The sequence below is a fragment of the Rosa chinensis genome, chromosome 5 (genome assembly GCF_002994745.2).
Source record: "Rosa chinensis cultivar Old Blush chromosome 5, RchiOBHm-V2, whole genome shotgun sequence".
Taxonomy (NCBI): Eukaryota; Viridiplantae; Streptophyta; class Magnoliopsida; order Rosales; family Rosaceae; genus Rosa; species Rosa chinensis.
Genome location: NC_037092.1, coordinates 74,152,495 through 74,165,915, shown reverse-complemented (window position 1 = coordinate 74,165,915; position 13,421 = coordinate 74,152,495). Strand labels below are relative to the sequence as shown.

Here is a 13,421-nt window from a genome sequence, read left to right as displayed (position 1 = left end):
CTTCTACACAATTCCGGCTGTGAAATTGTGAATGAGTGACACTGAAACCAACCCGAATAAACAAAACCCGCCAAAAATCAAATGCCCCATTCGGAATAAAAGAACCCGACTTAAACCCCTAAACACTCCAACACAACCCCCAAAAAAGATTCCAGAGAGTAAATGGATCCGATACAAGCAGCCAAGGAGCTCTCATTCCGGGTCGGCTTCTCCGGCCACAGCGGCCACCTCCGCCTCGAGCCTCTCTGCACCGTCGAGCGCTCCGACCCCGTCAAGTCGCTCCCCGATTTCGTTCTGGTCAGTCTCCTCCTTCTTCCAATTCAGTTGCCTCCTTTCTTCAATCGCTAGGGTTTCGCTTAGTCTGGTTGTTCAGCCTTTTCTTTTGCTTAGTGTATTGGATTTTAGGCAGTGCCTAATTGAAGACTTAGATGTTTAAGTGGGAAGTAAACAAATTGGTTCTGAATTGAAAAGTTATTGGAGTTTACTAACAAATTCGTAATCTTAGTGTGTTGATATCTGCTTTTATTTGTGTATCAGCCGCCTGCATTTGCTAGGGAAACGCCGGAGTCGATAAAAGAGTATATAGAGGAGACATATCTATTGCCAAGATTGGATTCTGATGTATTTTCACCGGAAAAGGTTGGGAGGCAGTGGGATTTTGACTGGTTTGACAAGGCTAATGTACAGTTGGAGCCGTCATTGCCGCGGTCTGTTGTTGTTCCCACATGGGAGTTACCGTTTAGGCGCCAGAAGAATGGATCAGAAGGAGGGATTTGGGAACCCAAATCTGTGCAGGTATGCGGCTCAGTCAGTGTTTTGTGTTTAGGTGAACATGTCGATTAGCCTAGTATGGGAAATCAGAATCATAATGCGGTGATGTTTTTTATTTTTTGTTATTAAGTTTATTGAGTCTAATTCACCTGAAAATGAAAAGCAGCTGAGGCCGAGCCATTCCCCTCTTGAGGAAGGGTGGAGAGGTTTTAATTTTGGTCCACATTAGTGGACACAAACTAACAACCTACATTGCTGCTTTGCTTTTCTAGTTTTCGTAGCCTGAGCATTGTGTTTGCCCAACATTTCCTTAGGTCACGGTTGTAGTACTGTAGTAATGACAGTATTGTTGTAATGTAGTGTCACAATTGTTATCTTATTTTTCGACATGTCGACCAGAGTTTGCTTATTATATTTCCTTAGGTCGATGAAGCAGAACTTACCATAGAAGCACAAGAGTCTGGTTCGTTGCCACGCATGGCCGGACCAGCAAAGGATTTTGTATGGGGAAGCATCAGCAACCGTCCTTTTCGTCCAGGAGGCTTGGATGATTCCCAATCTCTAGAAAGAACTCTTCCTGATGGTGCTTCTAATGGCGAATGGGTACACGAACTTCTTACTGGTGGCCCTGCACAGGCTGTTCCACCAAGTTTTAAGCAAGGCTTGGACCTTGGTCCTCTCAAGGTCAGTTCAGTTGTCATCTTGATTGAAAGTTGTAAATTTAAACATATCATAGTAACAGAAGAGCTCTTGTGTTAGGCATATCCTGGCTCATGGAATGTATACAATGATCAAGGTTCAGTCAAGAGCACATCAGATGAAAAGCTGGTCAGTTTTGTTTTCTTTCTGTTTTCAAATATTTTGAACCTGTTACAATATAGTTTGTAATTGGACTCTGCATTCATATATCAGTTTTAGAATTTCTCTGTCGTTGAGTCGCCTACATTGCCTTCAATGTATTACTTCTCTTACAGCATAGAGTTTTCATTGGGAATTAGTGGTTAGTAATGAAGTGAATGAGAAAAGTGTTGGTTATATATAGACATACATATATATGCGTGGCTTGGTATGTCAATGAAGTCTTTTCTCAATATAACGATCTCATCTCAAGTTAACAAAGGTTTTCTCAATGTATTTCTAGGGTTTGCAGAGTGAGTTGTCTGTACAGTTTGATGACTTGTTCAAAAAGGCTTGGGATGAGGATGTTGTTGAGTTTGAAGGAAATGGTATGTACAATATGCAAATTTGATACATTTCATCAGTATACCTGGTTATAATGCTATGATCTTATGGGTTAAGAGATGTAAATAAATTCATGGAGGCCAGATGCTCGCGCATTGAAAATTTGAGCAGACATAGGCCGAGTTAGATATCACTGCATTCAAATGAATTATGGCTGGCTTAGCTCTATTAGATTTGCAATGCTTAATTGTGTTCTTGACTAACTTTGCAACTAATAGACCAAGTTAGGCAAGTCACTTCTAAATTTAAGTAGACAAGCAGACTTATGCAGATTGTCAGACATTCCAGGATCCTGTATTGACATTGGATTTCAGCTTCTAATGGTCTGGTAATGAGTCCTGCAGTGATAAGTTTGCTCATCCCCTCCTTCTCCATCATTCATCTTCAAAAATATTAGTGACATCACGGTTAACAATAAACAAGTGTGATCTTGTGGAAAAAGTTGTGCATAATAGGAATAAGAACTGTATGTTTTTATATAATTTGTTTTCCTGTGGTTGACACATATGCTGTTAACTATTCAAGATTACTTTTGAAATAGGGACCAAATTCTGCAAGTATATGGTCTGTTAGTTCTGTTCTGGTCATTTTAATATATGGTTTTGGGTTGTTTTAATGAAGATGTTATACCCAAAGGTCAATCGTCAGGATCGGAATCTGTTAAGTCAGAGGATGAAGCAAATGTTGTTGATGTTGATATTACCAGCAATTCTCCTGAGCCTGAACTGTCTGTGTTGGATGAGATTTTGTCAGTTGAGGCAGGAGACTCAAAGTCAAGATTTAATGGAACTAGTGGTGACCCGGAGGTAAATGTTAGTGATATAGTAGTTTAAGTAAACTTTCTCGTATATGAACTTAGCACGTCTCTTTCTTTGCATCAAGTGTATTTTTATTTTTGTAAGCGGTTTACCATTGGCAGGCCTGGGCTATTAGTGGACATACTGAATGGATTTCGGAGAATTTTCATGATCTTGTTCCTGATAAGGCACTTGATTTCCCTTTTGAATTGGATACATTCCAAAAGGAGGTATTGCTTGAATCCATCCTACCATATGCTTTCTTTAGAGATTCATTGAATCTTTTTTTTTTCTTCCTTCCTTTTTTCCTCCTTTTGTTTTACTACAGAACTGTATAAATTATCTTTTATCTTAGGAAGTGACTCCGAGAATTTATTTCTGCTTAGATAACCTTTGTTCACCTTTGTTCAGGCAATTTATTATCTTGAGAAGGGGGAGTCTGTCTTTGTAGCTGCTCACACATCAGCTGGAAAGACAGTTGTTGCAGAATATGCATTTGCTCTGGCATCAAAAGTATAGCCTGAATTAATTTACTGGTGGATGTTTTTATTGCACATATATGAATATTATTTAATAATCTTTGGTATACTATCACCGTGCAGCATTGCACGAGAGCTGTGTATACTGCTCCTATCAAAACCATCAGCAACCAAAAATATAGGGACTTCTGTGGAAAATTCGATGTCGGACTTCTCACTGGTGATGTTAGCTTGAGGCCCGAGGCTTCTTGTCTCATTATGACCACGGAAATATTAAGGTCAATGCTTTATCGGGGTGCTGACATCATACGTGATATTGAATGGGTAAGTGGGCTGGTTTCTGTGTTATCATATTGATCAGTGATTTCCCTCCTTTCTATGGATAGTTATTCACTATCAGTACTTTGCCAATTGTTGAAATATTTTTGCTATCTTTCTGCATGCGTGTGTGGAGATAGGTTATCTTTGATGAGGTTCATTATGTCAATGATGTCGAAAGAGGTGTTGTTTGGGAAGAAGTTATTATAATGCTCCCGAGACACATCAACATTGTCCTCCTTTCAGCTACGGTATGCACTCTTTCGTGATATTATTTATCACCATGAAAAAAATAATGCAAATATGAAAATGTAATCAAAGGTCTGAATGATCAACTCAGCAATCAGTTGTTAAAATCAATAGGTCATCAAATTCATTTGAATTTTATTTGATAAAAAATGTTGTTGATTAGAGCATTATAATTGTTGATTGAATTATATCTATCAAAAGGTTATAGATCAGAGTTATAACTGTTGATTAGTACAGGGTTTCCTTTGATAAAGTTATTTTGAATTAGGTATTATTGTAAATGATAAATGAGTTTCTCAAAATTACCCTTTGCTAGTATTAGATATTACAACCATCTTAAATTTTCATTTCTTATTTGGAAGCTGTTTGCTCTCATATATCTGTTGAATAGGCCTAATGTTTAATCTGATGGTCTTCTCTTTGTCCCCTCTTGTTTATTCGTTAACTGCTAGCCTCTTAACACACGTGCAATTGTCTGTCGGTTTCTTTTTTGTTTTTTTATGTTTTATTTCAGTTAGAAATATTGTTGGAATTTTGCTATTGATTTTTTTAATTTTGTTTTCAGATTGCCAAAAGAAAAAATCTGCAATTGCAGTTATAAGAAACTGCTCCCATGTATTGGTTTTCAATTTTTTTGTTTTCTTTTTGTTTCTGTTTTAATTCACTATTCATAATTGTCTGTCCTACCTTTTATATGTTATATCACACCTTTTATATGTTATATCTCTTATTTGGAAAGTTCCATTAAGCAAGGCCATCATCAGGGTTATGAAAATTTAACCTCTTAAGCCTTTTTTGCTTAATTAATTTGTGATGTCTTGGTAAAATTTGTTTCTATTTGAAAAAAGTAAACATTTCTTAGTATTAATCTAAGCGGTAGCTGGTAGTACCAGCTATTTGGTTGGTTTGTTCGTGCAAGTATACTAGCATTAGTTACAATAAAAACATGAATTCCATAGCACAGCCAATAGACAGTCCGAAAAAAGCAAAGATAGTGAACTACGCTTCTATACTTGCTTGAACATACCAACCAAATAGCTGGTATTAGCGCTTAGATTAATACTAAGAAATGTTTACTTTCTTAGTATAGAAGCATTGTCTACTATCTTAGGGTTGTAGGGCTGAAAAGAAAAGAGGACAAGAGACTGGAATTCATATTTTATTATAACTAATGCTAGGGGTTGGAAGTACCTGATTTTGAAACTTGGCCTAACATGTAAAGTCACCTGGTATCTTTCTACAGGACATGCTTCTTTGTCTATTCTTTTGAAAGCCTTTTCTTGTGCCTGAAAACAACAGGATAACTGCTCTATATTTATCAACTTTTTAGGTTGAATTATCAGCTTGTGTTACGATACTAGCTCATTGGTCCCCCAGACGACCCTTTATTTTCATTATTATTTTTGGGCAGCAGATGCATCTCATGTTGGGCTAATTGTCAATTTTTAGGTACCAAACAAAGTTGAGTTTGCTGACTGGATTGGACGGACAAAGCAAAAGCAAATCCGTGTTACAGGGTAAGCATGCATTGGTGCAGTATATGGTCTTTGATTCAACCTTTTTTTTTCTTTCCCCCGGGCTTTTCTTAGACAATTCAAATCATGTCATAAACTGATTTTTTTCTCATTGTCTGTGACGCTTTAAAACATTTATGATGCTTCTTTCTAAACTTTTTTCCAATATTTTTATATGTAAGTGTAATTTTATTATAGGACTACAAAAAGACCAGTCCCATTGGAGCACTGCCTATTTTACTCTGGAGAACTTTACAAGATATGTGAAAGTGAAAGCTTCATTCCTCAGGGCTTTAAAGCTGCAAAAGATACATTCAAAAAAAAGAATATGAGTCCTGCCACCGGCGGTGGCGGCGGCGGATCACGTGCTCCAGCTTCTCATGATGCGGCTCGCGGTCAAAAACGTGAAACTTCACACTCGGGAAAACAGAAGCAATCGGGTGCCCATAATTCAGGGAATTTATCCAGAACTGGTGGGGCAAATCAAAACAACGGCAATGGCATGAACAATTGGGGTTTAAGAAGATCAGATGCTTCTTCGTGGTTGTCACTTATTAACAAGCTCTCAAAGAAGTCACTATTACCTGTATGTTTAAATTTACTTCCCTGTCGCACATGTCTATTGCTTTTATTCATTTGACTCTAGCCACTTCTGAAAAGAATACAGCAAGAGCTTTTAAGATCAGCATCAAGAGTGGATGTCCATAAACTTTTTGAAAATGCAGACTTCGGCCCCTGATGCAATCAAATGGTCAGAACTATCTTTATTCCAAGTCCTCTTTCCGAGGACACATCTGCCAAAAATCAGCCAAAATAAAGAATTGTTTAGGCATTTACTTACCATCATTTTCATTTTCATTTTGACCAACATACTGTATACGAAACGGTGTGCTGTTTGGCTGATTCTTTGCAAGGACAATCCTTGCGGAGGACCTAAAGAATGACTGGTTCTTATTGTTTAATTACATTTCAGGGTTGGTGTCTGCATTTTGAAAACTGCAGACGTCCACTCTAGAGGCACGCCTACATGATTATTATTTCATCTTTTCTGAAACTAAATAGAGAATAATGAAAAAAAGGAAGGCACAGTCAAATGGAATTTGCATGTTCATATTTAGCAGAGGAGAAAACTTTGTTTCCGTCCATGCTTTTAGCTCTAGTATCTACGAGACTTTTGTTCACTTTATGCAAATTTTGGAATTTTCTATATTTAGGAATTGACCTTGCTTATCTAATAATTCTGTATTCTTATGCCTTGACTTGTCTGTACAGGTGGTTATATTTTGTTTCTCAAAGAATCGCTGTGATAGGTCAGCTGATAGCATGCCGGGAACTGACCTGACAAGTAGTTCTGAGAAAAGTCAGATTCGTGTTTTCTGTGACAAAGCATTTTCACGGCTGAAGGGATCCGATAGGAATTTACCTCAGGTCTAGTTGCATACTAATCATTTCATCTTAATTAAATATAAAACCTTGGGCCTTAGACATCATATGTCTCATATGCAGGTTCTCAGAGTTCAAAACCTTCTCCATAGAGGGATTGGTGTCCATCATGCAGGACTTCTTCCAATTGTTAAGGAAGTTGTTGAAATGCTCTTTTGTCGCGGTGTGATAAAGGTAAGTGCGTGTTGCTTCTGGATTTTACTTGTTTCTTGACGTTGATGTTTTGTTGTTCAAAATGATAATCCGGATACCTTGATGTTTAGTCCAACTGTATATTTATGACCAGTAGTATTGAACTTTCTTTCTCTGTTGTATTTCTGCATCTAATTAAATTTGAGTTACTGTGGTGATTTTGGATTTGTAATCTTCCTCTAATTTTTTGTAGGTTCTGTTTTCAACAGAAACATTTGCAATGGGAGTGAATGCACCTGCTAGAACGGTGAGTTGTGTTAGGCACTATTGTTAAAATTGGAAGTATAATTTCCACTGCCATATCAAAGATTTTCTGGGGTGGTTCTTTGGTAAATAACTACTTGTCCAAACAAGAAAAATTTTCAGCCTGGTAAATATTCTATCTTTCTGTATTCTTTCATCTCTTTGAGTGCTAAATTCATTGATCAGTCCTACCAAATAATCCTGTCGGTTCAAATGTCTAAAAATGATGTTGGTTGAAGCTATTTATTTTCATTATATAAGGCTAGCTCAGTAACTTAATTTGTGACTTCTTATAATGTATTTGATTCATCCCTCAGGAATTGGTCTGCTTGATGGTTGTATTACGTTCAATTGTTTATTATAAACCAGAAAACACATGGTCTGTGCCACCTAAATGTATTCTAATTTTTCACAAAGCCACTTCTGGTTGTGGTTTGTTAGTCTGTGTTGATGAATGCATTAATATGAAGAAATAAAATATCAGGAATTATGGGAAAATAATTGTGCTTTTGAACCCTGGTTAATAAATGGACAGATGGGTTAGCGACAGTGCATCTTCCTAATTGCTATGCATTAGCTGTAGATATGCCATTATTATCTTGAATTCTAACCTGTGTCAAGATTCTGCGCAGGTTGTCTTTGATACATTAAGGAAATTTGATGGCAAGGAATTTAGACAACTACTACCAGGAGAATATACTCAAATGGCAGGCCGTGCTGGCAGGAGAGGACTTGATAAAATTGGTACAGTTATTGTAATGTGCCGTGATGAAATCCTAGAAGAGAGGGATTTGAAGCATGTCATAGTTGGAAGTGCAACCAGGCTAGAATCTCAGTTTCGGCTTACTTATATTATGATCATGCATCTTCTTCGTGTTGAAGAACTGAAGGTAACTATTTACTTCTTGTCAGTCCCATTCATACGTGTAGGGGAAAGGAAACAGGACCGCATATCAATTTTGAATCCCATTCCAAATTGAAGAAGCTAAATCCTGAAAGTAAAGCTCATGTTGACGATGTATATATAGCTTTTGATAAATACAGGAACGCTCTTCATCTATAACTTCTGTAGCTTTATGGAGCAAAAGAAATATATTCTTTCAGTAAATATATGGTCCCAAAAACTTTCCTTGATCTCATGCTGAAAGTTCATTCTATTTGGGGTGGATTAATATTCCATTGAGATTCAGTAGGATGAAAAAAGAACTTACATTGAGATTCACTAGGATAGAATCTTGTGTTCATTGCAGTGAAGGACCAACCACCCTCTGCTTATAAACTAAGTCTCACAATAATCAACAAGGGTTCTTGTTTATCTTTCTTATTTCTATGTGTTTATAAAGAACATAAGTAGGCACAAGGCAAAGTTTAATCTCTGTTGTCTTAATGAGTCCATTTATGAATATTGGTTGGGACCATCACCGCAGGTGGAGGACATGCTGAAAAGAAGTTTTGCTGAGTTCCATGCTCAGAAGAAACTACCAGATATGCAGCAACTTCTGATGCGAAAGCTTGCTCAGCCTACAAAAAGTATCGAGTAGGTCCACACTGGTCTTGATTATACTTATCTATCTTGTAATGTATAATCTATATGTGGGATTCAGTACAGCCTCTTTTATACTGATCTGTTATTTGTTAGTTGATATATTATGCTTGTTCCACTCAATTTATTGGTAACTTATGAAATGTGGCATAATTGTTCAGGCATGCAAGGTTTAAAAGTATAAAAGACAGTTATTCAAATGAAATTTAAACATGGTTCTGGTTGGAATTTTGCTGATTTTTTATGTTTGCTAGTGAAAATATTTTGTGCTTCTAGTATGCATATCTAACAATACAAGTTGCACTTGTACCACTTGTGGACATGTCATAGCATATTAGGCTTTTGTCAGTAATAGAAACAATTCTCTCTCTCTCTCTCTCTCTCTCTCTCGGTTTCCAACAACTGTCGATGGGTTCCCTTTGTTTAAGTTTAGTTGATATTAAGGTGGCCTGTGGACAGATTGCTATTAGACTAATTAATAGTCAAAATTTCGTTTATTACACTTGAGCAAATGAAATTGTTGTCATGTTGCATTTTGTCTTATATGGTTCATGAAGCATGGGTATTTGCATGTAGATGTATAAAAGGGGAACCAGCTATTGAGGAGTATTATGACATATACTTAGAAGCAGAGACGCATGAAACAGAAATATTGGAGGCAGTAATGCAGTCCCCTGTTGCCCAACAATTTCTTACACCTGGAAGAGTGGTTGTCATGAAATCACAATCAGTGAGTCCTTAATTTATTGCTTAGTTATTAAGATTTCCTTCCTTTTCCTCCTCCTGGATCCAATTTATGTGGTACTCTTTGGAGTATTATTAATTGTGGTAAGTGTCAAACTGTTGATATATGATAATTCCTGCATGATTTTTGTGGCTTTTTCTTGTATGGGAGACAAATAGATACTTGTTTTAGGCTGACATCTGATTTGTACCTATCAAAACTTAAGATTAGAAGAAATACATGTATGTTGTCTGATGTTGTGATTTGAAAAAGACTTGAGTCTTTATTATTTTAACTTAATACTTTAACCGTAACTTTAAAACAGCCTATATATCCGTTAAATTGGTCAAAGCTTAATTATTCCCTGACAGTTGTATGCATAAGGGTGGGAGATATCATGGAGGAGATTTACATTAATTGAAAGAGTTTGAAATTTTATGTATTGAAGCATGAGTGTTCATATGTTTGAGGTTTCTATGTCTTCAGCCTAAAAGGAATATTAGTAGGTAAAATTTCAATAACTTATCAATATCACTTTGAAAATTAATTGTTAACAGTAAATGAAAATTTTCAATGAGTTCCAGCCTTCCAGGGTTAATAGGGATTTTGCATCCGAGGCTTTGCCATCTAATCCTCGTTACTTCTGCTCTTGGTACTGAAGTTAAAAGGGAATGGTAAACTAATAGTGGACAAGAGGTCCAAAAGAGATTCAAAGCAGAAGAATGTTCCTGGTCCTCACTTAGCATGATATATCTGTTGTTAGCTTTTAATTATGTGGTTCTGTTATTGTGTTTTCAGTTTGAATATACATGTGAACTCCATTTGTCTATGAGGCTTTTCTCTGGTTTTTATGGGTGTGCTAAACCTGTATTGTATGGATGCTTTACTAACAGGCCCAGGATCACTTGCTTGGAGTTGTTGTGAAAGCACCTTCTTCTAGTAATAAGCAACACATCGTTCTAGTGCTGAAACCTGAATTACCAGCGACAATCCAAACTCCCCTGGCTAGTGGTAACTTGCAAGATACCAAAAACACTGATTCTTCTCAGGGTTACTACATGGTACTGAAATCTAAACGTGCTCTTGAAGAAGAGTATTGCACCTCTGTTTCTTCACGCAAAGGATCAGGTGTTATCAACATAAAATTACCACACCATGGTGCTGCTGCTGGGGTGAGATACGAGGTTAGAGGAGCCGATAACACAGACTTCTCATACATATGCACTCGCAAAATAAAGATTGACCAAATTCGGCTTCTTGAGGACGGTAGCAGTGCTGCTTACTCCAAGACAGTGCAACAGCTGTTGGACACAAAATCTGATGGAAATAAGTACCCTCCAGCCTTAGATCCATTAAAAGGTATATCTATTTCACAATCTGTATAACAATATTGTTATGTGAGAAAGCAAGTCTTGTTGACTTATACTAATGTATCCCAGGTGAGGCTCTAATGAAGGCCTTAAAATGAGGACTTCATGAGGACTTTTAAATCAACGGTTGGATGACATATGTGTTGTAGAATTTCAACTAAAATTGGGACCACACATCCAGCCGTTGATTTGAAAGTCCTCATTGAGTCCTCACTATAGCCTCTCCCAATGAATCCCTACATAAAAAGTATACAATGTTGTACTTTTTTATTTCATTAAAAGTTTTGTTTCTAATCAAATAATTCCTGGATATATATACACTTCAATGCACCTATATAAATTTATAAAGCTGTGTATGGCTTCTTCTTATGATTTTTTTTTGTCCTTGGAAATCTAAATTCTGAACTATCCACTTCTTGATTTCATGTTTACTTTCTCTTTTCTGTTATATTCTGTTAGGTTTATTAGTTCTATCGTTGAAAGAAAAGAAAAATAATGTGCAGAAAACTTGCATCATTTGAGAATTTGTTAGAGTCAACTCACTCTTTAAGCTGACCTTCATAGTGGTGATCCTGGTTCAGATCTGAAGTTGAAAGACATGCATCTTGTGGAAAAATACTACAGATGGACAAACTTGTTGCAGCAGATGGCAAAGAATAAGTGCCATGGATGTATTAAATTGGAGGAACACATTAAGTTAGCAAGAGAGATAAAGAGACACAGAGAGGAAGTTAATGCTCTTCAATTTCAAATGTCAGACGAAGCACTTCAACAGATGCCAGATTTTCAAGGACGGGTACATTTTCATGATTCACATATTTCTTTCTTTGTTGCTTTGGGTTGTATAGAATGTCTCTACAGTTGTAGGGGTCCCACTTAATATTTTAATTTTGTATTTTCAGATAGATGTTCTGAAGGAAATCGGATGTATAGATGCTGACCTTGTAGTTCAAATAAAAGGCCGTGTCGCATGTGAGATGAATTCTGGGGAGGAGTTGATCTGCACAGAGTGTTTGTTTGAGAACCAACTAGATGACCTGGAACCAGAAGAAGCGGTGGCATTAATGTCATCCTTCGTTTTCCAGCAGAAGAATACTTCTGAACCTTCGCTTACTCCTAAACTTTCTATGGCGAAAGAGAGGTCATTCTTTATCTTTTGCATGTTAATTTTTCTTCTGTGCTATAAGAATTCCAGGCTCAGATCTTTAATACAAAATATATGCATGGGATTGAGGTAGTATTTCTGTATGCTTCCATTCAGAACCTACATTTGCCACTAGATTTGTCCATGTTTATTTAGTGCTGCCTTTGATGTTAGCATTGCAAACTCTTTGTTGGTAACCTAGAGTTTTCAATTTTTGTTCGTGGTGTGGTCTCCTTGCAGATTATTTTGAGAAATAAGGTGTTTATGAAGTTCTGACTTCAGTGCTCATATCAAAATGTTACCACATGCATGGCATAATTGTTATTAAAATAGTATTTTCTGCATTATTATCACCTGGTTTAATTTTAAACTCATACCAAACCTTTTTATAAAAAAAAAAAATTAGAAATATTAGTAAAATAAAATTGATGTCCTGACCATTAGAAACTGATTAGTTTGTTCATTTCAGATTGTACAATACAGCAATAAGACTAGGCGAGTGTCAAGCTTACTTCAAACTTCCAATAAATCCAGAAGAGTACGCCAAAGAGAATCTCAAGTTTGGTCTTGTTGAAGTTGTTTATGAGTGGGCAAAGGTTTGACTGTTTGACCTTAAAATTTCATCAATGATTCCTGTGACTTGTCTGGAGCAGTCTATCTTACATGTCCCTATTATCTGCAGGGCACACCATTTGCAGATATTTGTGAACTCACAGATGTTCCTGAAGGCATGATAGTGCGGACCATTGTTAGACTTGATGAGACGTGTCGTGAATTCAAAAATGCTGCATCTATTATGGGTAATTCTGCTCTATACAAGAAAATGGAGACAGCTTCAAATGCAATAAAACGTGACATTGTTTTCGCAGCTAGCTTGTACGTAACAGGAGTATAACTGCTTCCTAACTTGAAGGCACAACTCTCCAGTTCGTCCTTGTAAGTACCGAATGGAAGGATCTGGAAATGAGCCATACCTTGTTATACGTCTTGTTCTATATGCTGAATTTCAGCAAAGTTCTCAATGTTTCTACCCTTACCTAGAATTTTTCGCGCATGTTGTAAGATATGGCAGGAATATTTTGCCATTTTTTAGTTGAGATTCAGAAAAAGATAGCTACTTAGGTGCTAACAAGCTGACAACTTCTTAACGTGCATTTATGGCCCAAATGCAAATGGTATCCTGCAATTTCTCATCACTGTTCTGTTTTGCTGGTGGTAGTTGTTTAGGTAGTACTTATAACCAAGCAATAATCCAGTGTATATTATATTCTCTTAGTGAACCAAATCCAGCAATGATTTTTTTCTGGCAGGTTTGAATGTAATTCTACCATTATTACATAAATTGCTACTCATATGAGAGAATCAAGGATTCAAGGGGATTTGCAGTATCTC

General features: G+C 36.7%; 1 protein-coding gene across 4 annotated transcripts; it reads left to right on the top strand.

The window, feature by feature from the left end:
- LOC112168467 (DExH-box ATP-dependent RNA helicase DExH11) lies at nucleotides 1–13,225 on the top strand. 4 transcript variants are annotated; one of them, XM_024305590.2, is made up of 23 exons: nucleotides 1–297; nucleotides 538–795; nucleotides 1,195–1,455; nucleotides 1,531–1,599; nucleotides 1,922–1,997; nucleotides 2,650–2,819; nucleotides 2,933–3,040; nucleotides 3,222–3,323; nucleotides 3,413–3,613; nucleotides 3,748–3,858; nucleotides 5,306–5,373; nucleotides 5,569–5,956; nucleotides 6,643–6,798; nucleotides 6,877–6,987; nucleotides 7,199–7,252; nucleotides 7,881–8,138; nucleotides 8,676–8,785; nucleotides 9,368–9,521; nucleotides 10,409–10,874; nucleotides 11,467–11,681; nucleotides 11,788–12,026; nucleotides 12,499–12,625; nucleotides 12,712–13,225. In XM_024305590.2, the coding sequence occupies exons 1-23, from the start codon at nucleotides 163–165 to the stop codon at nucleotides 12,922–12,924; spliced, it is 4,050 nt and encodes a 1,349-aa protein (XP_024161358.1). In that variant the 5' UTR covers nucleotides 1–162; the 3' UTR covers nucleotides 12,925–13,225. The 4 variants fall into 4 exon arrangements, with proteins under 4 accessions (XP_024161358.1, XP_024161356.1, XP_024161357.1 ...); XM_024305588.2 differs by having other exon boundaries at nucleotides 2,635–2,819; XM_024305589.2 differs by having other exon boundaries at nucleotides 1,913–1,997.
- The last annotated feature ends 196 nt before the right edge of the window (nucleotides 13,226–13,421 follow it).